Raw genomic sequence first — 26,217 nt, forward strand, 5'->3', positions numbered from 1 at the left:
TTCCCGCCGAGTTTCTTGTTGAAAACGTCGCGGAATGATGACGCGTGCGCGTGACGTCACGGAGTGTCAGGAAATATTAGCGCAGCACTATTTGTGGCTAAAAGTCGTCTCTTTTCATCGCGCAAATAAACAGAATTCTGGACATCTGTGTTGCTGAATCTTTTGCAATTTGTTCAATTAATAATGGAGAAGTCAAAGTAGAAAGATGGAGTTGGGAAGCTTTAGCCTTTAGCCACACAAACACACTGTGATTCCTTGTTCAAAATTCCCGGAGGTGAAGCTTTATTATGGATCAGAGCGGTCAAGCTAACATGGATCCCGACCACTTGTCAATCGTCAGGTTTCGGTGAGAAAATTGTGTTTAAGAGTTGCCTCTTATTGGAGATCTGTGGAGTTTGCGCCATCCTTGTAACTGCCATCGACTTCCCTCAGACACTGGCCCTCAAGACACCCGTGGACATACTCCTCCGACTATCAGGTACTATTTAATCTCACTAAAACACTAGTAACACAATAGAAAGATAAGGGATTTCCCAGAATTATCCTAGTAAATGTGTCTAAAAACATCTGAATCCGCCCCAATGCAATCGCCTTTTTTTTTTTTTTTTTTTTTAATTTTTTTAATACATTTTTTTTCTAGTCCTTCGCTATCAGTATCATCATTCACAAATCTTTCATCCTCGCTCAAATTAATGGGGAAATTGTCGTTTTCTCGGTCCGAATAGCTCTTGTTGCTGGAGGCTCCCATTATAAACAATGTGAGGACGTGAGGAACCCTCACTCTTGTGACGTCATTGTCTGTTACTTCCGGTAAAGGCAAGGCTATTTATCAGCACCAAAAGTTGCGAACTTTATCGTGGATGTTCTCTACTAAATCCTTTCAGCAAAAATATGGCAATATCGCGAAATGATCAAGTATGACACATAGAACGGACCTGCTATCCCCGTTCAAATAAGAAAATATCATTTCAGTAGGCCTTTAAGGGCAGTAATAGAATATCCGTCCATCCATTTCTACCGCTTATTTCCTTTGGGGTCTCGGTGGGGCGCTGGTGCATCTCAGCTACAAAAATACAATGCCTTTTATTGTCACTATAGACAGGTACAATGAGATTAAAAGCAACTCCACTGTCAGTGTGACAGTCTACATATATGCAAAACATTGGAGGAAAAGATAGAAATATAGTGCAAAAGGAGGTAAGGTGCACAGTCCAGTCCTGAGAACGAATGTTCAGAATGTGTTGTCTACAGGAATGAATATTATACTATATACATACAGTATATACAGAAGCATTCCGATTGTTGGCTGGAGAGTAAAAAAATGCGCACAGAGAGGTGCTAAACTATAAAATCAGTGCTTATGAGAGTTGACCGGGGTGATGGAGTGATATGAGAGTTCACCAGGGGGATGGCTTTAGGGAAAAAACTGTTCTCGACTAATTCTAAGTTTAGAGAGAGCGTCAGACTTTATGTTCTTCTGTTGAGACGCTACATTACTTACAAGACTGTCACATTGTGTTGATGACGAACCGCAAGATGCAGAGAAGGCGGCAGGCATTGTGCGGGGAAACATAATTTAATGTCCATGAAATAAAGACAAAAAAACACAAACCAGGAACTAGGAGACAGGAAACAGGATGCCAGGAAAACGGGAACTAGAAGACGAGGAACAAAAAGACAGCAAGCTACAAACAGCTTACCGCTACGGCATACAGCTACACTTACATCGACAAGTCTTAGCAACAATACTCCAGCACAGACTGGATGGCAGGTTCGAAAAGCAGCTGGCTGACTGACACCAGGTGTGGCCAGGTCTCCCGTCCAAAGGCAAAACCTAGTAACTCACTTCTAGCTGATTTTGAGAAAACAAAGGAAATCCAATCTATCTTGATGCTGTCTTACAAATATCTACAAAGTCATCAAATGTAAAGATGTTTTCTTCAGCTTTCATTTTCTTGCCGATTGAGCCATGGATTGAATCTGCTCTCATGAACGTGTGCCCTTTCTCCAGATATTTTATCACAATCTCGGGTGGGCCCCATTCTGCGTTTGCACATTGGGCAAGAGCCGTGTACAGCGTCCAGTTTTTATTTTGACCTCCACAGTTATCTGCCCAAAAGAGTATGCAAGGGGAAGAATCAAGAACAATACCTTTAATGAAGGTGCTTGCAACGTCCTGGGCCAATCTTCCAAATATCCCCTCGTGCCATAATATCACATAATCAGGTTGACCGTCGGCCCCCATTCGTGCAAATGTCTCATTAAAGACAATAAGGCGACTGACAAAGAAGCTTCGATTGGTCCCTTGAGATACTAGGTTTTTCTGTTGTATCTACGCGGTTATGTGGTAGTTGCTAGGTCCTGCCATGCGCGTAACAGCTTACTTACGGAACAAATTACAATATCGCATACACTAATGTAAACCATATCACCTAGGAACTCCAAAATTATTATCAGCTCAGTTTTGACCAAAATTGAGTTACTGGGTTTTGCCTTTGGACGGGAGAGGTGCCAATCAGCCACAGCTGAGGGGACACAGCACTCAGAGAGACAAACAGGAAACTCAACCAAAATAAGAGTGCTGACAGGAAATAAAGCAAACACAGAGGAAACACTAAAACTTAACCTAACTGTCAGGGACAAGCCTTACAAAGACATTACTTGTACGATATCACCGCTGAACTCTTGTGGCAGGTTTCTGCGTCTGCATTCATCTTGCACCAAAATGAGGTACCGATAGTGTCTTCTTTTTTCGAAACGGTTACTTCCGGTTACGTTTGCAGCCGTACCATTATGGAATCAGATTTCATTGTTGTTTAGCACGCATTAACGCTCATGGGCATGGAATTTACCAGAGATGCACATGTTACTTGAATCCTTTTCCACTCCTCCATGAGGATACATATGGATATGAAGGTGGATGTTACACACCTGGCGCTCCAACACTTTGAGGATGCCCCACAACCAATTGGTACAGGTGTGGAGGAGACATTTTTAGTGATAGTATGCCAATATGGGCACAATAAATGGACAGACTACAACATTGAGGAACTGTACCAGACAACTGTATGAGCTGGTGGTTAATTAGCAGACAGCACAAAGTGATGAAAATGTTCATTCTTACCGTATTTTTCGGATTATAAGTCGCACCGGGCATAAAGGAATAATAAAGAAGGAAAAAAACATATATACGTCGCACTGGAGTATAAGTCGCATTTTTGGGGGACATTTATTTGATAAAATCCAACACCAAGAATAGACATTTGAAAGGCAATTTAAAATAAATAAAGAATAGTGAACAACAGGCTGAATAAGTGTACGTTATATGACGCATAAATAACCAACTGAGAAGGTGCCTGGTATGTTAACGTAACGTATTATGGTAAGAGTCATTCAAATAACTATAACATATAGAACATGCTGTACGTTTACCAAACAATCTGTCACTCCTAATCGATAAATCCGATGAAATTTTCTTCCTCGATGTCGCTTCTAAACAACTCTGCCAACTCCAAAGGTATGTGCCGCTTCCTCTTGTCGTTTTCTGCTCCATATTTCACTACGTCCAGCTTGTAATCTGCAGTACATGATTTCCTTTTCGGTCCAATTTTAGTTCAGCCCTTCTCAGTTTTTATAAGTTACCGCCAACGATGAAATGATCAATTTTAATAGCCTTGGCAGTAGCATATAGCATATAACAGTTAGCATTCCATGACCCACAATGCACTTCTGCCATGACCCTCCCCCGCCGAATTCGTATTAGTTAACTTGTATGTGACGATTGCTGACATGTGTGTGACGATTGCTGACATTTTCTTCGTCTCTTCCGCGAATGAGATAACTAATATTATTTGATATTTTACGGTTACGTGTTAATAATTTCACACATAAGTCGCTCCAAAGTATATATCACACTATGAAAACTATGAAACTATGAAAAAAAAACTACGACTTATAGTCAGAAAAATATGGTACACACTACACAGGCAACAGAATAGGTCATGACCAACTATTAATGGAACTTATGTAGGAGGAGTGAGACGATCTATGTACAGGCCTTGCTGTCACCTATGTCAAGGTGTAACCTTAACGTGTGATCTATGAAGCAACTACGACATTTACGTGAAAAATTCATATCACTTGGCCACTATATCACCTTCATTTTCCTCTGCAAGGTACTCTTAAGGTGATGTGTTTGGGTGGAAAACTGCCATTCAAGAGTGGATGATACTTCACTTTCTCTGAGTGATCCACAGTTCCCCAGTGCCCGCAACACTTATGCAGTCCCAGACCATTACCGTTGTAGGCAAGACACAAATGTCTCTAGTAAATCTCTTCTTTTTTCCAAGACATACAATGACTACTATGAAGCAAATACAAGTCCCTTGAGAAAATACAATATGCTGTCATAAAAAGGGTTGACGAAATTAAAAGACTGTGCTTACTTTTTGTCCGATATCCAAGCTTGAATATTGTCAACGTTGACTCATAAGATCACAACGTTTTGTTTTTTTACTTTGAAAACTTTATGATCTCTGACATAATTTTTTTTTTTTTTTTTTTACAACACAGAGACGTTATGTCAATGCTTTATTGAAATTTTCTCCAGATCTTTGACTTTTGGCAATTTCATGTGGAAATGCTTGTACAAAGACTAACAATCACCGTGGCTTTGTTCTTTAATTATAATTGGATTTCATCAGATTACATTTTATGGAGGATGGGAATTGGGATTGGTGGCACAGGGGTTAGTGCATGTGCCTCACAATACAAAGGTCCTGTGTAGTCCTGAGTTTAATCCCAGGCTCGGGATCTTTTTGTGTGGAGTTTCCATGTTCTCCCCGTGATTGCGTAGATTCTCTCTGTGTACTCCGGCTTCCTTCCACCAACAAAAACCTGCGCTTGGGGATAGATTGATTGGCAACACCAAATTGGCTCTAGTGTGTGAATGTGAGTGTGAATTCTGTCTGTCTATCTGTGTAGGCCCTGTGATGAGATGGTGACTCGCAGTAGAAAATGAATGGATGGATTAAATATTTTTTAATCAATCAATCAATCAAATTCTGAGTAGTTTAGGTTTTTTTGGAAATCTTCTTTGTTGTTTTGTTAGCTTGATGCAGGCATGTGGAATTGTGCAACCATGTGATTTTTATCAATGTAACTTGTTAAACATGTCTGAAACACACAAACTATATAATGCCCTATCCTAGCATACCATACCAGTAAATGATGTGACCCTTCTAAAGCAAATGTTGTGTCTCTTATCCGATGATTAGTGTATGTTACTGTGTACAGTCCAGTGGTCCCCAAACTTTTTGAGCCCAAGATCCCTGGTCTCAGCCAAAACTCTACACATACATACATACATACATACATACATACATACATACATTGGGTTGGACGGCCGTACTCGGGGGGTGGGGTGGAAATGCCTGCGGTGTCGAGAGCCACGGGATCTGAGGTATGTTGGTCATTTTCTGGGTGGGGGTGTCACTGATTGTTTTTAATCATATTTATTTTTATATTGTTTTTCTATTGGTTTTATATCTATTTATTTATTTTTTATTCAGTTATTAGTAGCGCATAATATTGTTTTTTAATATTGTTTTTAACATGGCTGTGCAGCACTTTGGAAATGTTCTTGTTGTTTAAATGTGCTATATAAATAAAGTGGATTGGATTGGATTGGATTGGATTGATGTCATATTAATACATTTGTTTTCTGATATTTTCGCAATCGACAGGTTGAGGACCCCTCGTGTACAATGTGGGCCTACTGAAGGATTGCACCTACTAAAACACGTGCACTTAATAGCACACGCAATGCTGATGATTTAGATTGTCTTTCCGAAATGATCAAAATAGAGAGAGCAATCCATTTAGCATGTCTGTCTTCAGGTATATAAAGAATATTATGCAGATAATTAGAACGCCCAACACAGAAGGATGTGGAGATACAAATATACAATAATAATTTAGCACAGGCAGTGGGATTTATGATGTATTTTTTTGTGGGCACGGTTTTGTGTCAATATTTAGCACGTTTAGAACGTATGTAAAAACTGGCACAGCTATGGACAAATGTCTGCATGTCTGTCAGGCTGCACTGCTGTCAGATTGCAGCAATCAGTGCAATTTGACAAACAATGGGGAGAGAAAGTCTTCTATGTGCATGACAAAAACCTCCATAAATGTGTCATTCTCACATTTACGTTGATGGTGTTCTATTTTTAATATTACTAATATATCTTCTATATATCAGTTGCATAACACTTTTTTCTTACATCAGGATCATTGCGGAACCCCATCGTAGATACTGCCAATGTTTTTCTGTCTCCCAGAGTACACCTTAGGCATGCTGTAAATAAGTTCTGTTGTCTAAATCGAGTTTCCTATGTAGCCCAGAAAAGATGATAAAGGCTATAGTTGTGAGCTACATGTCCCATACCATGGCAAAAACCGCATGATGGAGCATGATGATGCATGTGCAGGAAATGAGTGTATCCATTAGGGGTGTGGGAAAAAATCGATTCGAATACGAATCGAATTAAATACGTTGTGCGATTCCGAATCGATTCTCATTTTTAAAAAAAATCAATGTTTTTTTCTTTCTTTCTTTTTTTGGGGGGCTTCACGGTGGCAAAGCGGTTAGTGCGTCTGCCTCACAATACGAAGGTCCTGCAGTCCTGGGTTCAATCCCAGGCTCGGGATCTTTCTGTGTGGAGTTTGCATGTTCTCCCCGTGAATGCGTGGGTTTCCTCCTGGTACTCCGGCTTCCCCCACTTCCAAAAACATGCACCTGGGGATAGGTTGATTGGCAACACTAAATTGGCCCTAGCGTGTGAATGTGAGTGTGAATGTTGTCTGTCTATCTGTGTTGTCCAGGGTGTACCCTGCCTTCCGCTCGGTTGTAGCTGAGATAGGCGCCAGCGCCCCCCGCTACCCCGAAAGGGAATAAGCGGTAGAAATGGATGGATGGATATTTATTTATTTATTTATTTATTTTTTATCAATCCAACAAACCACGAGACAGCAATATCATAACAATGCAATCCAATTCCAAAACCAAACCTGACCCAGCAACACTCAGAACTGCAATAAACAGAGCAATTGAGAGGAGAAACAAACACGACACAGAACAAACCAAAAGTAGTGAAACAAAAATGAATATTATCAACAACAGTATCAATATTAGTTATAATTTCCGCATAGCAGTGATTAAAAATCCCTCTTTGACATTATCATTAGACATTTATAAAAAATAAAAAAATAAAAAACAAAAGTGTCACAGTGGCTTACATTTGCATCACATCTCATAAGCTTGACAACACATTGTGTCCAATATTTTCACAAAGATAAAATAAGTCATATTTTTGGTTTGTTTAATAGTTAAAACAAATTTACATTATTGCAATCAGTTGATAAAACATTGTCCTTTATAATTATAAAAGCTTTTTAAAAAAAATGTACTACTCTGCTAGCATGTCAGCAGACTGGGGTAGATCCTGCTGAAATCCTATGTATTGAATGAATACAGAATTGTTTTGAATCGACAAAATATAGTTTTTGAATCGAGAATTGCGTTACAATTACACAAGCACTTCATGCTTATGTAATTGACTGACAATGACATTCGATTGGTATTGTGTCAGTTTCGTAAATTCACCAAAGCGTCACCGTGGACTTATTAAGTCTGTTTAGCTGATTGAAGAGCAAGCTTCCGCAGCTACTGGGTCCATGAACGATTACTTCTGTTTTGTTATTATTGCTGTTTGACCATTTAGGCACAATTGAGATATTTTGTTCCGGTAGATTTCTGTGGCTTATAGTCTGGTGTGGCTAATATATGTAAAAACATTTTATTTCTTCTAAAATTTGGTGGGTGCGCAAAGCTTCAAAACTTTAAGAGAAGACGTTCGGGATAATGTGGGCTGCGCAACCTCGGAGAGAGTCGAGACAATATTTGTACTGCAGTTAGGCGAAGAAATATTGTATAAATGGTCATATTTGTGAATTTCCTCGATTAAACACTCCTTGATTTTCTCCTTTGTTTTTATGATGGAGATTGTAGTTTTTATTTTGCTTTCGCTGGGCAGAAACCCCCCTAAATGATGTGGCGACAAGCAGACCAATCACAGTTTTGTAGTCCGCTTTGCCTCTGAAGCGAATTTAGATTTTTTCCGATGTTTAGGTCAAGGTCTGCAGGAAGGTCCGCAGGTAGAGAAGCAAGACGCCAATGTGAGGCAAAAGCTTCTTCCAGGCATTAGTAAGTCACCTGCAACAAGCTCACTGATAGTACACACAATTTAATGGATTACACACGCTATTAAGCACTAGATCAACACCTTACTTACCGTAATTTCCGGAAAATAGGGCGCAATTAAAATCCTTTCATTTTCTCAAAACTTAACAGTGCGCCTTATAACCCGGTGCAACTAATGTACGGCATAATTTTGTGCTTACCGACTTCAAAGCTATTTTATTTGGTACATGGTGAAATGATAAGTGGAACCAGTAGATGGTAGTCACACATAAGAGATATGTGTAGACTGCAATATGACTCAAGTAAACAACACCAAAATGTTATATGTTCCATTGAAAATATAGAACATTATACATTGTGCTCAAAAATCTGTCAAAATGTTTTAGTACGACTTTGGTAAACTATGAGGCTGCACTGCATGATGGATTGTACTGTGCTTCAACATACGAGTATTATTATGGTGTGTGTATAAGATAATACATTATCTGGCGTTTTGTTTCGCAATATTATGCAAAATAAACTTTACTTATCTTCCGGTACATGCTGATCTGCATTTGGGATCTGCATAAGTCCTGAAAATTTGTGCGCGTCACCCTTTGTAGTTGGTGCCGACACTGTAGTCGATAAGTTTCTTATTTTTCTTATTCTTCTTGTGATGGGACATTCATCCTTCGCTGTTGCCATTTCTAATATAAAGTAGTGTAAAGTTCTTAAATCTGTCAGTAAACTCACTATGAAATCGCTAAAACGTACTGGTGTAGTGAGTTTGCATTATTCACCCAAGGAAATTTAGTTAGTAGAGGGTTCCAATCGGACAGCTTTTACGGGACACATTTCCGGCGTTGTTGTTGCACTCGTAAGCCATGCACTGTAAAAAGTCAGTGTTCAAAAACAAAACAAAAAAATTAAAAAATGAGGGGTATTTTATTTGAACTAAGCAACATTATTTGCCAACAGAACAAGAAAATTCGGCTTGTCAAGACTTTCCAAAACAAGTAAAATTAGCTAACCTCAATGAACCCAAAAATACCTTAAAATAAGTATATTCTCAAAAATAACAAGTTATGAACAAAGTTATAACAAATTAAGTAAATGCTAGTGCCATTATCTTGACATAATGATATGCGCTTGGCATCACAATTTTTTTTTTCATGCTTGAAGAAAGAAATTATTACTTTGAAAAAGCAGTTTTATACTTGTGAGTCTTAATGACACAGCTTTGCAAAAGTTGATAGTCTAGTTTCAAGCATGTTTTACTCAATATAGGTCATAACATCTCAGGACCAAGCTGTAAAATCTTCCTGAGATAATTTAGGACCAAAACCCCTTGAAACAAGTAAAACACTCAAACATAAAATCTGCTTAGTGAGAAGAATTATTTTATCAGACAGAAAATAAGCAAATATCACCCTTATTTGAGATATTTAATCTTTTTTAGATTTCAGTTTTTGCAGTGTGTATGAGGAGCTGTTGCTCAGTTATTGATTTAAGTAAAGTTTGAATGTCGTTAAAACAGTTAGCTCCATCTTTTGACACTTATCCCACTCCCGTCCTTGCACGCTACACCGCTACAACAAAGATTGCGGGGAAAAGACTTTGCCGAAGGTGAGCCACGTAAATAAGATCACCCACAGATGAGCTGTAAAACATAATCTTTGCAACATTTTGATCGAAGAACCACCATTACGTGCTAAGTAGAAGTGATTTCAATTTAGAACAATTTTTTAATAATATGACCTTTTGACATTTTATATGAAAATTGACCTGACTAGACCCGCTCATCGGCAGTGCGCCTTATAATCCAGCGCGCCCTCTGGTACGGAAAATTCGGTATTACCTGAGTGCACATTTTGAAAATGTTGTGCTGTTCCAATTGATAATGTTTGTTGCGCACTTGGTGAGAATGACTATTAACTGTGTAACACTGAACATGTTAGAGGGCTCTCTTTGGCATGCTCTACCGTTAAGTCAGGGGTGTCAAACATACGACGATCAGGCCCGCGAACACGATTTACCCGGCCCGCGGGATGAGTTGGTGACGTATAAAAATTAACCTGAAATTTTTGAATGAAAGAAATCACTGTTATAAATGTGTCCACTGGATGTCCCAATACCAATTTCTTGTATCGTTGTAGATGATGCTACATATGTAGAAATAAAACCACATGATGTTAGTACATCAGTCGAGAAAAATGATCAAACTACATAAATGGCATACTTTAATTTGATTTTGATATAATTTTTTTATCTTGATATATTGAAAATTAAACCATTGAGTTGATTGATGAACATAATTTGATCAGAAAATATAAATAACAACAAATAAAGATAGAATATTATTAATTGCAACATTTAAGTGTAAAAAAACATTATGATTTGTACAATTTCAGAATGTGGTCGTGCTATTTTTAAACAAGAAAATAATCTGAAGTTGTCTTTATTTTTAAGTTATCGTGTCGTGATTTTACCAGTCTGGCCCACTTGGAAGTAGATTTTTTCTCCATATGGCCATCGATCTAAAATGAGTTGGACACCCCTGCCTTAAGTCAACCGTGACAAAGGGAAAAACACATTAAATTCGATCAGAAACTTTCAATATGCCGTTCTTCAAAGGCAAGTCTCTGCTGTTGACGATCAAATTAAAAATGCGACTACAAAGAAGCGTAACTGTTCAAAGGTCCGCCCACACCGGACTGCTGTGTGTCATCCTGACCTGCATAGCTCCCAAATGCCTTAGAACCAGCAGGCATACATCATCGTTGGCAGATGAATGCGTGTGAGAAAGTTGTATGCATGTATGAAAAAGATGCTGCAACGTCATTTGTTTGGATTTTTGGGTGTTTTGATGTGTGTGTTTTGTATCCGATAGGCACTGAAAGTCTGATTAGAGCGTATGAGGCTGCAGTCAAATATGCGCGGCGCTCAATCAGCGGGACTAAAGACAGGTGCGAGGGAGTGAGGATAAGGAGGAAGAGATGGGAGTGGGTGGAAGAGAAGGCGATAAAGAGGAACTGGACGAGGCAAAGGAGGAAGAGGAAATGTTGGGGAGTTGAGCACAGTTGTGTTTAGGTCACACAAACACACGCACACAAAAGCTACACTATGTTCTTGTTGTAGATGTGTGAGTGCACAAAACATCAGACTGCGTTGTGATGGATTCCACTGCAACAATGTATTATAAAAGGCATGTTTTTCAAGGAAGTAATACCCCAGACGGTCTACACGGGGTGTTTGTACAGCACGGTAGAAGAAGCCAATCCAAAAATAAATATAATTTGGTGACCTACTGGGTCATTTTTATTCTGGAAGACATAACCATGATCTATGGTCAGTGTTATGATGGAGGGCAGGAGGTTCTCATTTGGCCGCGATCATTGGTCTCTCAATGTGGTGAAGTCTTCCGGTACCCTTAACAGAGAAACTGATGGAGGTTTGGGGCTTGTTAGACTTAGACTTAGACTTCCTTTTTATTGTCATTCAAATTTGAACTTTACAGTACAAATAAGAACAAAATTTTGTTGCATTCGCTCTTGGTAGTGCAGGATTGAAAAAAAAAAAAAGCAATAAGGTGCAGATGTAAATAAATAGATTACTGTACATAAAATAGATAGATTACTGTACAGATAAATATATTGCACTTTTTCACATGCGTCCATGTTTATGGATGTATGTTATATTGCGGAACCTCTTCCTAGAGTCCAATGGTGAAAGCAGTCCTTGGTGGGGATGGGAGGAGTCTTTGCAGATTTTCTGAGCCCTGGTCAGGCAGCGGCCTTTTGCAAACTCCTAGATAGGAGGAAGAGGAGTCCTGATAATCTTTTCCGCCGTCCTCACCACTCTCTGGAGAGACTTCCAGTCCGAGTGCTGTGAGCGACACATCTCTACCTCCAAATACACTATATTGCCAAAAGTGTTTGGCTACCCAACCAAATGATCTGAATTAATTACCAATTTACCATGAATTGATTAACGTGGACCCCGACTTAAACAAGTTGAAAAACTTATTCGGGTGTTACCATTTAGTGGTCAATTGTACGGAATATGTACTGAACTGTGCAATCTACTAATAAAAGTTTCAATCAATCAATCAATCAAGTGTTTTAAACACTTGCCCTGGCCACAGCTGTAAAAAAATCAAGTAATTGGGTATGGATACTGTTTATACAAACATTTGTGAAAAGAATGGGCTGCTCTCAGGAGCTCAGTGATTTCCAGCGGGAAATTGTCATAAGATGCCACCTGTCCAACAAATCAAATCGTGAAATTTCCTCGCTCCTGAATACTCCAAATTGAACTATCGGCTTTATTAAAAGAAAATGGAAGAGTTTGGGAACAACTGCAACACAGACACCAAGTGGTAGGCCACATAAACTGACAGAGAGGGGTCAGCGGACGCTGAAACGCATAGTGCAAAGAGGTCGCCGACTTTCTGTACAGACCAGTTGCTGGGGTGGATGAACTTGACTGGCCTGCACAGAGTCCTGACCTGAACCTGATAAAACACCTTTAGGATTAATTAGAACGGAGACATCATGTTGTACCCTATGGCAGTGGTTCCTAGCCTTTTTTTCAGTGATGTACCCCCAGTGAACATTTTTTTAATTCAAGTACCCCCTAATCAGAGCAAAGCATTTTTGGTTGAAAAAAAGATATAAAGAAGTAAATGCAGAACTATGTCATCAGTTTCTGATTTATTAAATGTTCTAACAGTACAAAATATTGCTCATTTGTGGCGGTCTTTCTTGAACTATTTAGAAAAACAGATATACAAATAACTAAAAACTTGTTGAAAAATAAACAAGTGATTCAATTCTAAATAAAGATTTCTACACATAGAAGTAATCATCAACTTAAAGTGCCCTCTTTGGGGATTGTAATAGAGATCCACCTGGATTCATGAACTCAATTCTAATCATTTCTTCACAAAAAAATTAAACCTTAACATCAATATTTATAGGACATGTCCACAAAAAATATTGCTATCAACACTGAATATTGTATTGTTGCATTTCTTTTCACAGATTATGAACTTACATTCATATTTTGTTGAAGTATTGTTTATTAAATATATTAATAAAGGATTTTTGAATTGTTGCTATTTTTGGAATATTTTTAAAAAATGTCACGTACTCTTTGGCATACCTTCAAGTACCCCCAGGGTTACGCGTACCCCCATTTAAGAACCACTGCCCTATGGGTTAGGAATGGGATGGTACTTCAAGTTCATATGTCAGTTAAGGCATGTGGCCAAATACTTTTGGCAATATTGCATATGTCAAGTTCAGTTGATGCCAAAGAACTAAATGTTAGTGTCATTAACATATTCTCTCAAGCTTTCTCTGAATCCTTCAGGTGTTTATTGTTAAACTTCAGACAGACCTGTACATGTGACCATACCTGTCAATCAGCCTGTTTTTACTGCCAAATCCTTTTCTTGTCCTTCTTTCATGGTGACTTTCCAGTCCTGTTTTCACCCAGGTTTTGCTCTTCACGAAAAAAAAAAAATCCTCACCAGGTTTACTCAACAAGCTCACGAAAGGAGCGCTACGAGTTTGAGTCAATCAAATCAACAAGGCGACAGATATGAATGCACATAAAGACTTTTCTGTCGAAAATCCAAACTTTGTGAAAAAATATTTTGACAAATAGGATACTTATTATGTTTACATAAAGACGAGTAGGTCTCACTTCCTCAAATGTTCTGTAACATCGAAGGAGAAAAGGCCTGCGCCAGATAGAAAAATGTCTCAAGTATGACTATTTAACTATAAGCTCCGGGAAGGAGCTCGTAATTCTTTTTATTTTAGCAATATCACAAAGTTATTCACAAGGAAAGCCTATGCTGTATTTAAAAGGGGATCTGCACGTTATTTGGATTTTTGCTTATTGTTCACAATCCTTATGAGAGACAATAAGACAAAATATCTGTGTTTTTTTTGCCCTATAACACAATGGTTGTCAACCTTTTTTCAGTGATGTACCCCCTGTGAACATGTTTTTAATTCAAGTATCCTCTAATCAGAGCAAAGCATTTTTGGTTGAAAAAAGAGAGAAAGAAGTAAAATACAGCACTATGTCATCAGTTTCTGATTTATTAAATTGTATACCAGTGCAGAATATTGCTCATTTGTAGTGGACTTTCTTGAACTATTTTGAAAAAAAGATACAGTATAAAAATAACTAAAAACTTGCTGAAAAATAAACAAGTGATTCAATTATGAATAAAGATTTCTACACATAGAAGTAATCATCAACTTAAAGTGCCCTCTTTGGGGATTGTAATAGAGATCCATCTGGATTCATGAACTTCATTCTAAACATTTCTTCACAAAAAAAGAAATCTTTAACATCAATATTTATGGAACATGTCCACAGAAAATCTAGCTGTCAACACTGAATATTGCATTGTTGCATTTCTTTTCACAGTTTATGAACTTACATTCATATTTTCTTGAAGTATTATTCAATAAATATATTTACAAATGATTTTTGAATTGTTGCTATTTTTAGAATATTTTTAAAAAATCTCATGTACCCTATGGCATACCTTCAAGTACCCCCAGGGGTACGCGTACCCCCATTTGAGAACCCCTGCTCTAACATATAAAAATTGTCTTGGTCTAAGTGGCCAGCAATGCAGCTAATTCAGCCTCTAAATCACTTTAAAAATGCGTTCAAAAACTGCCAAAAATACTTTATTTGCGTTCCGTAACCTGTATAATAACCAAACTGTAGCAACATTGTTATTGTAAAAGCGAACACTGACGAACTCTTTTTCTAGCGTACTGACACATTGGCGTCCTACGGTAACTACGGCAAGAGATAAGCTAGCTTCTATGTCAGCACGAAATGCGTTTGAGTTTGTAATGTATAACACAATGCGATATGACACCAATCTGTACTGACTGAAAAACCTGAATATTTATATTACAGTATCTGTAGAGTATTAGTCCACATTTCATGTTTTGTTTGTACACAGTTAGCCAGACAGCATATGTACTGTAGTGTACGATGATGTGCTGCATGTATTACGAACAATAGTATAGTGACTTACCCGATAAACAGCTGTATGTTTGGGCACTCCATTAATTCGGCATAGCTTGGCTCAAAAGGTCTAGATTGGTAGCGTGACCAAATCGCACCGAACTCACTCTCTGGGCTTCTGTCTGCGCCAGCGTTTCACCCTCTTCTTCGTGCTTGCTTTTATAAGCATCAGTTAATCCTCAGTATACTCAGCTTCAAAAAGATTAGGTTGTGAATCCTCATTTGTCCAAAAATAGTCGGCTTTGTTTTCTGTTACCAAGTCTGCCATGATCACAATACACTTGTGTGTTTGTTTGCGGAAGTAGGAACACGCAGTAGATGCCGAAAGTCGGATGTGCGCTGTTATGGAAACAGAAATAAATGTGCCAGAGAAGGAAGTCCTGCTACAAATTAAAATGTTAAACATGTACAGTAAACACTGTACATGTTTCATATTCTTATGATCATGTCTGTTATTACATTATGTGTGCATATATACGCGTGCAGTGCGTATATATATATATATATATATATATATATATATATATATATATATATATTGGTAATGTAGGGTTTTGAAATAGTTTTAGAGGCTTTGGGAGGCACAACAGTGACTCAAATAGCCACATCTTGCAAGCCGTTTTTATCACCTCTAAAACACCCCCACAAATTATGTGTTCTTGTCTCTTACAATAATTGTGAACGATAGGCAAAATTCCCCCCAAAAAAGCGCAGTATTTGGTGCATGCACTCGTGATGCAAAGGTCCTAGTTTTGAGTCAAGGCAATGAGCAAATGTATCCTTTTTTTTTTTTTTTTTAATCTGTCAGTTTGATTTTTGAATTTGTGAATTTGTAAATGCCACTGCAGGATCGCAATCCAGTAGAGCAATGAGTGTTAGACTTAGACAAACTTTATTGATCCACAATGGAAATTATTACACACAGTAGCTCAGTTACCAAGGATGGAAAGGATAACCAATGTTTTGTTTTGTTTTTTAATCCCAGGGTTCTTATACTGGTTGGCAGGGGATCTAATATGTTTATTACTCAATCTAAAACGTTTTCTTTGTTTGTTTAATGTTTTAATATTTTTGTTTATATTTCGTCTCTATATAGTAAAATACAGTTTACCCACCAAAAATAAAATACACCTGGACTTTAAAGTTACAAAATCAGCAGGAAATCAATAGTTTTTTCCTCCCCTCCAACTGTATAGTCAATCGGGCAAGTGTGCACAAAGTGGGGTCCAATTACACTTTGACTGGCAAAGGAACCAAAATGTGGCTTACACAATGTAAAATATATTCATCCTAACCTCTTTCAAGCTCACGTGGCGTGGCGTTGTTGGAGAGTGGCCGTGCCAGCAACCTGAGGGCTCCTGGTTCGATCCCCAGCTCCTACAAACCGCCTTGGTTAGCGCCTTGCATCCCGTCATCAGTGTGTGAATGTGTGTGTGTATGAATGGGTGAATGTGGAAATAGTCTCAAAGCGCTTTGAGTACCTTGAAGGTATAAAAACGCTATACAAGTATAACCCATTTACCATTTACTCATGGCTAAAATTGCTTTGTTTGGCCCTCAATTTTGCCATCTTCGGGTTGGGGAGGAGACCCTGCCCAAGTGAAGGAGTTCAAGTACCTAGGAGTCTTGTTCACGAGTGAGGGAAGAGTGGATCGTGAGATCGACAGACGGATTGGTGCGGCGTCTTCAGTAATGCGGACGTTGTATTGATCCGTTGTGGTGAAGAAGGAGCTGAGCCGGAAGGCAAAGCTCTCAATTTACCATTAGATCTACATTCCCATCCTCACCTATGGTCATGAGCTTTGGGTCATGACCGAAAGGACAAGATCACGGGTACAAGCTGCCAAAATTAGTTTCTTCCGCCGGGTGGCGGGGCTCTCCCTTAGAGATAGGGTGAGAAGCTCTGCCATCCGGGAGGAGCTCAAAGTAAAGCCGCTGCTCCTCCACATCGAGAGGAGCCAGATGAGGTGGTTCGGGCATCTGGTCAGGATGCCACCCGAACGTCTCCCGAGGGAGGTGTTTAGGGCACATCCAACCGGTAGGAGGTCACGGGGAAGACCCAGGACACGTTGGGAAGACTATGTCTCCCGGCTGGCTTGGGAACGCCTCAGGATCCCCCGGGAAGAGCTAGACGAAGTGGCTGGGGAGAGCGAAGTCTGGGCTTCCCTGCTTAGGCTGCTCACCCCACGACCCGACCTCGGATAAGTGGAAGAAGAAGGATAGACTGGTCGCTGTATCTACATTTGTATAATTATTCCAGTAAAAATACTCTAATGTTCCGTTCTGATTTACAATTTTGAAAAACATTTATTGAAGACTGTTTATTATTGAAGCTATAGTTTGCAATAGTGTAGATCTGCACTTAATCATATTGAAATCCTTTATATAATTTTTGTTTGCGCAATTGGATTTATAAGAAAACAGTTTTGTTTTTTTTTTCAACAATTTTTTAAATTTCACATATCTGTCTATGTTTCTGCCCAGGTCTAAAGTACTGTGTTGAAATTGTTTGAATTATTGATATATTACCTTTCAGATGTATCTGCAGGTGTTACACTATGCATTAGATCAGATTTCTGTACAAACCTCCAGGAATTACTGATCCCAACTCTCCTTGTGTGTGTTGCAGCCATGCAGGAGGCTATGACAGCGACCCCAGCACACCCATGGTGTACAGCTGCAGCACACAGTACCGCATACACACCCACGGCGTCTTCAGGGGACTGCAGGTACCACTCACACTTCTTAAACTTACTTGTGTGCGCTTAATTAATACATATTGGAGAGTGAGACCACCAACGCGTACCCCTGGGGGTACTTGAAGGTATGCCAAGGGGTACGTGAGATTTTTCAAAAATGTTCTAAAAATAGCAACAATTCAAAAATCCTTTTTGAATATATTTATTGAATAATACTTCAACAAAATATAAATTTAAGTTCATAAACTGTGAAAAGAAATGCAACAATGCAATATTCAGTGTTGACATCTAGATTTTTTTTGTGGACATGGTCCATAAATATTGATGTTAAAGATTTATTTTTTTGTGAAGAAATGTTTAGAATTAAGTTCATGAATCCAGATGGATCTCTATTACAATCCCCAAAGAGGGCACTTTAGTTGATGATCACTTCTATGTGTAGAAATCTTTATTTATAATTGAATCACTTGATTATTTTTCAACAAGTTCAAGAAATACCACTACAAATGAGCAATATTTTGCACTGTTATACAATTTAATAAATCAGAAACTGATGACATAGTGCTGTATTTTACTTCTTTATCTCTTTTTTTCAACAAAAAATGCTTTACTCTGATTACGGGGTACTTGAATTGAAATAATGTTCACAGGGGGTACATCACTGAAAAAAGGTTGAGAACCACTGAACTAAACTATGGCTTTCCCTTCACACTTTTGTATGGCTAACAATCATTTTGTTATAAAGTCCTCTCACCTTACAATCAGCCGTTTTACTCTAAAGAAGACTATGTAGGTGAGCTCTGAACATATACCACAATTTTGAAACCCTCTGGTAATGATAAAGAAAGTCCATCCATCCATCCATCCATTTCCTACCGCTTGTCCCTAAGTCATATTTATGAGTGCCCATACAAGTGTCTGCCAGTTTTATGTTACTCAATGAAGAGACAGAAGAATAAATAATTACAAACCGTTTGTAAATACAGTCAAAGCCAAACATCGACTAATGGAATTGATATGGAAATGATAAAAAGTTGTAAAAAAATATTTCAGAAAAATACATTGTCATCATTAATTTTTAATTTCTTCAGTTAATTTAACAGACCAAAAAAAACCCTGCTAATTTAGTGACAATGGATGAGAGTTAAAACAAACTGCAGACCACTTTCCTTACCTCCACAATTTTCCCAAATTATTGAGGAAATATCATATTATCTATGCTGTTATGAACATATTTTCCTTTTGAACACTGGATTATTTTTATTTTTTAAAGATTTTTTAAAATCACATATGACTGAGTTGCATATTACATTTCGTCAGATTCAATATCGATTCATAATTTTCAAGAATATATTTTTTAAATTTTTTTAAAAATCCATTTTTAAAAGAGCTCTTTTAAGGACCTTTACGCACTAAATTTCACATGTCAGCAGCCAAGAGGAGCTTTTGTAACCTGTAACCGGTTTTGAAATGTTTTTATTCAGTTTTGTCAAACAATTAATCTTTTAAATCAGATGAATTCACTCTTCTAAATTTAGACTAATCCCGATAAATCAGATGTTAGTACTTACTTGCATAATTTAAATTACCTTAAAAACGCAAATGTAACTTTATCGTGAGAATTTCATACAAGGGTAATTTTTTAAACCTTTTACTTGTCTGTACATTATTTATCTAGCTAACGATTTTATCTTAAGTCACGTCGGCATTTTTTTTTTAAGTTAAATTTACAAGTGAGCACACCAGTCCGGTTTCTCCTCACCAGGGCCGTCGTATAGGAGGAAAGGTGATGACAATTTTTACGCCCACAGACAGCAAGGGCCCACACTTAGCCCCAAACTTTTGGCCTGTACTGTATACTATATATATATATATATATATATATATATATATATATATATATATATATATATATATATATATATATATATATATATATATATATATACACATCCATTGGGGCGGTTCGCTCCCTGTACGATCAGTGCCAGAGCTTGGTCCGCATTGCCGGCAGTAAGTCGGACACGTTTCCAGTGAGGGAAGGCTGCCCTTTGTCACCGATTTTGTTCATAAATTTTATGGACGGAATTTCTAGGCGCAGTCAAGGCGTTGAGGGGTTCCGTTGTGGTGTCCGCGGGATCAGGTCTCTGCTTTTTGCAGATGATGTGGTCCTGATGGCTTCATCTGTCCAGAATCTTAAGCTCTCACTGTTCGCAGCCGAGTGTGAAGTGACCGGAATGAGAATCAGCACCTCCAAGTCCGAAGTCCATGGTTCTCGCCCGGAAAAGGGTGGAGTGCCACCTCCAGGTTGGGGAGGAGACCCTGCCCCAAGTGGAGGAGTACAAGTACCTAGGAGTCTTGTTCACGAGTGAGGGAAGAGTGGATCGTGAGATCGACAGACGGATTGGTGCGGCATCTTCAGTAATGCGGACGTTGTATCGATCCGTTGTGGTGAAGAAGGAGCTGCGCCGGAAGGCAAAGCTCTCAATTTACCGGTCGATCTACGTTCCCATCCCCACCTATGGTCATGAACTTTGGGTCATGACTGAAAGGATAAGATCACGGATACAAGCGGCCGAAATGAGTTTCCTCTGCCGGGTGGCGGGGCTCTCCCTTAGAGATAGGGTGAGAAGCTCTGCCATCCGGGACGAACTCACTGTAAAGCCGCTTCTCCTCCACATCGAGAGGAGCCAGATGAGGTGGTTCGGGCATCTGGTCAGAATGCCACCCAAACGTGTTTAGGGCACGTCCAACCGGTAGGAGGCCACGGGGAAGACCCTGGACACGTTGGGAAGCCTATGTCTCCCAGCTGGCTTGGGAACGCCTCGGGATCCCCCAGGAAGAACTGGACAAAGTGGCTGGGCAGAGGGAAGTCTTGGCTTCCCTGCTTAGGCTACTGCCCCCGCGACCCGACCTCGGATAAGCGGAAGATGATGGATGGATGGATGGATGGATGGATATTCATTCGAATGAATCCGAATTAAAACAGAGCCACAAGTCATACAATATTCAAATTAATAAATTCAATAACCCCTGGGCCCTGTTCCTAAAAAAATGGTTTTGTCCACACCGCGGTTTGTTTTACCTTCAATGGTTCTTCCCCATCACAGTTATGTGAGTGCTAGCAAACTCTAGCAGGGTTAGGATGCTCCCCATAAGCACAAGTCTGGACATCAGACCAAGGGTTGGAGCAACATAGCAGGGGCCCAGGACATTAAAAATGTTCTTTCTAAAGGTGAGCAATGTTCCAATGCGCAATTGCACACTGCTGAAAAGTCCTCTGCGCACAGCATAGAATATGAAATGCACAAATTCCAATCCAATCTGAACTCCAAATAAAATAAACTCAGAACACAATGTTCTGCAGGATATTGCAATGCAGCTGTGAGTGACAGGTGAGAAGCGGCCCTGTTGTGTGATTATTGTAACGTCTGTCGAGATGCTTTAAGGAAAATATTCAGCTGTAACTACACCAAAAGAATAAAAAGAGTAAAAAAACGTAAATCTAGCAAAACTGGTAATTTTCTGCCGTACAAACCAGGCCAAAACCAACTCTTTATCATCTGTCATATGCCGCTGGCACTCATTGCACTTAGCCACTGCCAGCGATGCCTTTAATGCCACAAAAAAGGTCGGAAAACTCCAACAATATGTACCCCCAATTTAAATGTGTACTTATTCTTCTCTCATTTACTAAATGACTAGTTATGAACATCTGACCAAGGTCAGTTATGTGTTCTTGTAAAATGTGTTATCTGAGGGGCATTTGAATAGCGCCAAGACAAAAAAGTTAAATATTCAAAGTCTTGTTGTTTGTTTTCACAAAAATATAAAATAAAAGACACCATGATAGCTGACAACAACAAAGTAAAAATGACTATTTAGAAATCAGGACAGTTGTACACTCAGCATTTTTCCATGCACTAAATTACTCCAATTTCCCGAATACTTTGGCTCTAAATGAGCCTCCTACAGCCCATTGAAACACCTAAATCCGATCGTGTTTGGTTTTTGAAAAGTTGGACTAACACAGAACCAGAACTCTCGAGGGTGGAGTGTGTGGCCGATGGGACCCTTCGTGTCACGCTTGCGCCGGGCTCTAAGTGCGGGATACAAGATGGAAACGGATAACATTCAATAAAAACAGCAATAATTGTAATTAAGAGGAGACTGTTTGCTCCATAAATTAAAAGAACAGACCATTTTCAAGTGCATCGATGGTAGGAAAAAAGAAACCAAGATTTATTCAATAAGGTATTATTGAATTCGGACTCCTGGGCGAAATATGACAGAGAAATGTATTATAAATTATGAGGAGAATAATAAACTTCTTCACGCAGTATTTCCAAAATGATTAACAATAATTCTGCATTCCACACAACTGGCAAGACAGTCCAGAAAAATAGCAACAAGGATCATCTGGAACAGAATCCAGTCAGGGCACGAACACTCTTTTCCATGGGATTTAAAATGCCTTCCATCAATCCACAGAGCCTTTGCTGCCTTATGAATGACCTCTGAGACATTCAAAAGTGTCAGGCATTCCCCTGACAGTTTGTCTATGTTTTAGTTTTTTCCTCTGCATTTGTCTTTGTTTCCTCTGTGTTTAGTATATCCTGTCTTTAGTTCCTGTCAAGTGCTCTTATTTTGGTTCAGCTTCCTGTTTATCTCCCTGTGTGCTGTTGTCACCTCATCTGCGGCTGATTGGCACCTGGCCACATCTGTTGTCAATCAGCCCGCTCTTATTTGTACCCACTGTGTCTTCCAGTCAGTGCTGGATCATTGTCGTTGCCACATGTCGTTCTTGTGTCTTTGCTACCTGTCATGTCTGGCATCGTTACAGCTACTACCTGTCGTGCTACATTTTGTCCTGGTCGTCGTAGCGGTAAGCTGTTCTTGTTAGCCATTAGCTGTTTTCAGTTTTTCGGTCTGCTACCCACTAGCTTCCATGCTAAAGTTCCTTTTTGTTATCTAGCTCCCCGTGCTAGCTCCCTTGGTTTGTTATTCCGCCCATGTGCGTGCTTTTTGTTTATACCCTTTATTTGTTCTTATCCTAATATTTTATATTAAATCATGTTTTTTCATTCAATGCCTGCCTCCTTCTCTGCATCTTGGGGTTCATCACCAAATAACTCTGACAAAAAGGTTTGTTTTCATGATTTTCGGTTCAAAAATTCCTTCGCAAAAACTCTCTGCTTTGGGTCTTTCTTTACTTCGGACCTGCATCTGCTCCGATACATTCTTGGGAGTAGCGTCATGTTAGTGGCCCAATCTAAGGTAATTTCTTGATGCTGTCTGCTATTAAACATCAGAGTAGCGATTACAGATGTAATATTTGTTTTCTGTGTCAATATTACAGCGGACATCACAACATAGTTAACTTGTTAAAACCAAAAGATGCCAGGTGTGACATCATATAGGTCAACCGGAAAATAAATAAACTAAACACGCTATAAGTAAATAAGAAATGGGTTGTACTTGTATAGCGCTTTTCTACCTTCAAGGTACTCAAAGCGCTTTGACACTACTTCCACATTCACCCATTCACACATTCACACACTGATGGAGGGAGCTGCCATGCAAGGGGCTTACGAGCACCCATCAGGAGCAAGGGTGAAGTGTCTTGCTCAGGACACAACGGACGTGACGAGGTTGGTACTAGGTGGGGATTGAACCAGGGACCCTCGGGTTGCGCACGGCCACTCTCCCACTCGAAAATTTGCTTACAAATTGGTGACCCTCACCCCATCCTTGTTTGTGAATTACTTAGCATTTCATGGAAGCTGCTTTTATACCCATAATGGCACCCACCTGTTCCTAATTAGCCTGCACACCTGTGGGATGTTCCAAAAAAGTGTTTGATGAGCATTCCTCATTTTATCAGTATTTATTGCCACCTTTCCCAACTTCTTTGTCACGTGTTGCTGGCATCAAATTCTAAAGTTAAGGATTATTTGCAAAAAAAAAAAATGTTTATCAGGTTAAACATCAGATATGTTGTCTTTGTAGTATATTCAACTGAATATGGGTTGAAAATGATTAGCAAATCATTGTATTCCGTTTATATTTACATCACGCCAGTAGACTGTACAACTCCTCTCTGGGGAGTGGGCGGGGGGTACAAGGATGACAGGGGATGCAAAACAATAACAGTGCAATACGTTTTCATAACATGGTCACTACTGCCTACTTTCTCTTGTTATATTCTTATTTTACTGTCCATCCATCCATCTTCTTCCGCTTATCCGAGGTCGGGTCGCGGGGGCAATAGCCTAAGCAGGGAAACCCAGACTTCCCTTTCCCCAGCCACTTCGTCCAGCTCTTCCCGGGGGATCCCGAGGCGTTCCCAGGCCAGCCGGGAGACATAGTCTTCACAACGTGTCCTGGGTCTTCCCCGTGGCCTCCTACCGGTTGGACGTGCCCTAAACACCTCCCTAGGGAGGCGTTCGGGTGGCATCCTGACCAGATGCCCGAACCACCTCATATGGCTCCTCTCGATGTGGAGGAGCAGCGGCTTTAATTTGAGTTCCTCCCGGATGGCAGAGCTTCTCACCCTATCTCTAAGGGCGAGCCCCGCCACACGGCGGAGGAAACTCATTTCGGCCGCTTGTACCCGTGATCTTATCCTTTCGGTCATGACCCAAAGCTCATGACCATAGGTGAGGATGGGAACGTAGATCGACCGGTATATTGAGAGCTTTGCCTTCCGGCTCAGCTCCTTCTTCACCACAACGGATCGGTACAACGTCCGCATTACTGAAGACGCCGCACCGACCCGCCTGTCGATCTCACGATCTACTCTTCCCTCACTCGTGAACAAGACTCCTAGGTACTTGAACTCCTCCACTTGGGGCAGGGTCTCCTCCCCAACCCGGAGACGGCATTCCACCCTTTTCCGGGCGAGAACCATGGACTCGGACTTGGAGGTGCCGATTCTCATTCCGGCCGCTTCACACTCAGCTGCAAACCGATCCAGTGAGAGCTGAAGATCCCGGTCAGATGAAGCCATCAGGACCACATCATCTGCAAAAAGCAGAGACCTAATCCTGCGGTCACCAAACCGCAACCCCTCAACGCCTTGACTGCGCCTAGAAATTCTGTCCATAAAAGTTATGAACAGAATCGGTGACAAAGGACAGCCTTGGCGGAGTCCAACCCTCACAGGAAATGTGTTCGACTTACTGCCGGCAATGCGGACCAAGCTCTGGCACTGATCGTACAGGGAGTGGACCGCCACAATAAGACAGTCCGATACCCCATACTCTCTGAGCATTCCCCACAGGACTTCCCGAGGGACACGGTCGAATGCCTTCTCCAAGTCCACAAAGCACATGTAGACTGGTTGGGCAAACTCCCATGCACCCTCAAGAACCCTGCCGAGAGTATAGAGCTGGTCCACAGTTCCACGACCAGGACGAAAACCACACTGTTCCTCCTGAATCCGAGGTTCGACTGTCCGGCGTAGCCTCCTCTCCAGTACACCTGAATAAACCTTACCGGGAAGGCTGAGGAGTGTGATCCCACGATAGTTGGAACACACCCTCCGGTCCCCCTTCTTAAAGAGAGGAACCACCACTCCGGTCTGCCAATCCAGAGGTACCGCCTCCGATGTCCACGCGATGCTGCAGAGTCTTGTCAACCAAGATAGCCCCACAGCATCCAGAGTCTTAAGGAACTCCGGGCGGATCTCGTCCACCCCCGGGGCCTTGCCACCGAGGAGCTTTTTAACTACCTCAGCGACCTCAGCCCCAGAAATAGGAGAGTCCACCACAGATTCCCCAGGCACTGCTTCCTCATAGGAAGACGTGTTGGTGGGATTGAGGAGGTCTTCGAAGTATTCCTTCCACCTATCCACAACATCCGCAGTTGAGGTCAGCAGAACACCATCCGCACCATACACGGTGTTGATAGTGCACTGCTTCCCCTTCCTGAGGCGGCGGGCGGTGGTCCAGAATCGCTTCGAAGCCGTCCGGAAGTCGTTTTCCATGGCTTCCCCGAACTCCTCCCATGTCCGAGTTTTTGCCTCAGTGACCACTGAAGCTGCACACCGCTTGGCCTGTCGGTACCTGTCCACTGCCTCCGGAGTCCTATGAGCCAAAAGGACCCGATAGGACTCCTTCTTCAGCTTGACGGCATCCCTCACCGCTGGTGTCCACCAAGGGGTTTTAGGATTGCCGCCCCGACAGGCACCAACTACCTTGCGGCCACAGC

The 26,217-nt window shown here is 40.4% G+C and overlaps 1 protein-coding gene across 3 annotated transcripts in view; it reads left to right on the forward strand.

Moving 5' to 3' along the window:
- wt1a (WT1 transcription factor a) overlaps positions 1-26,217 on the forward strand; it is a 71,782-nt gene that overhangs the window by 23,328 nt on the left and 22,237 nt on the right. For all 3 annotated transcript variants that reach the window (XM_061917400.1, XM_061917401.1, XM_061917402.1), the window contains one exon: positions 17,937-18,036. In XM_061917400.1, coding sequence (XP_061773384.1) covers positions 17,937-18,036 — 100 coding nt within the window. The remainder of the gene's footprint in view (positions 1-17,936; positions 18,037-26,217) is intronic.

This window comes from Nerophis ophidion, linkage group LG12 (genome assembly GCF_033978795.1).
Source record: "Nerophis ophidion isolate RoL-2023_Sa linkage group LG12, RoL_Noph_v1.0, whole genome shotgun sequence".
Classification (NCBI taxonomy): Eukaryota; Metazoa; Chordata; class Actinopteri; order Syngnathiformes; family Syngnathidae; genus Nerophis; species Nerophis ophidion.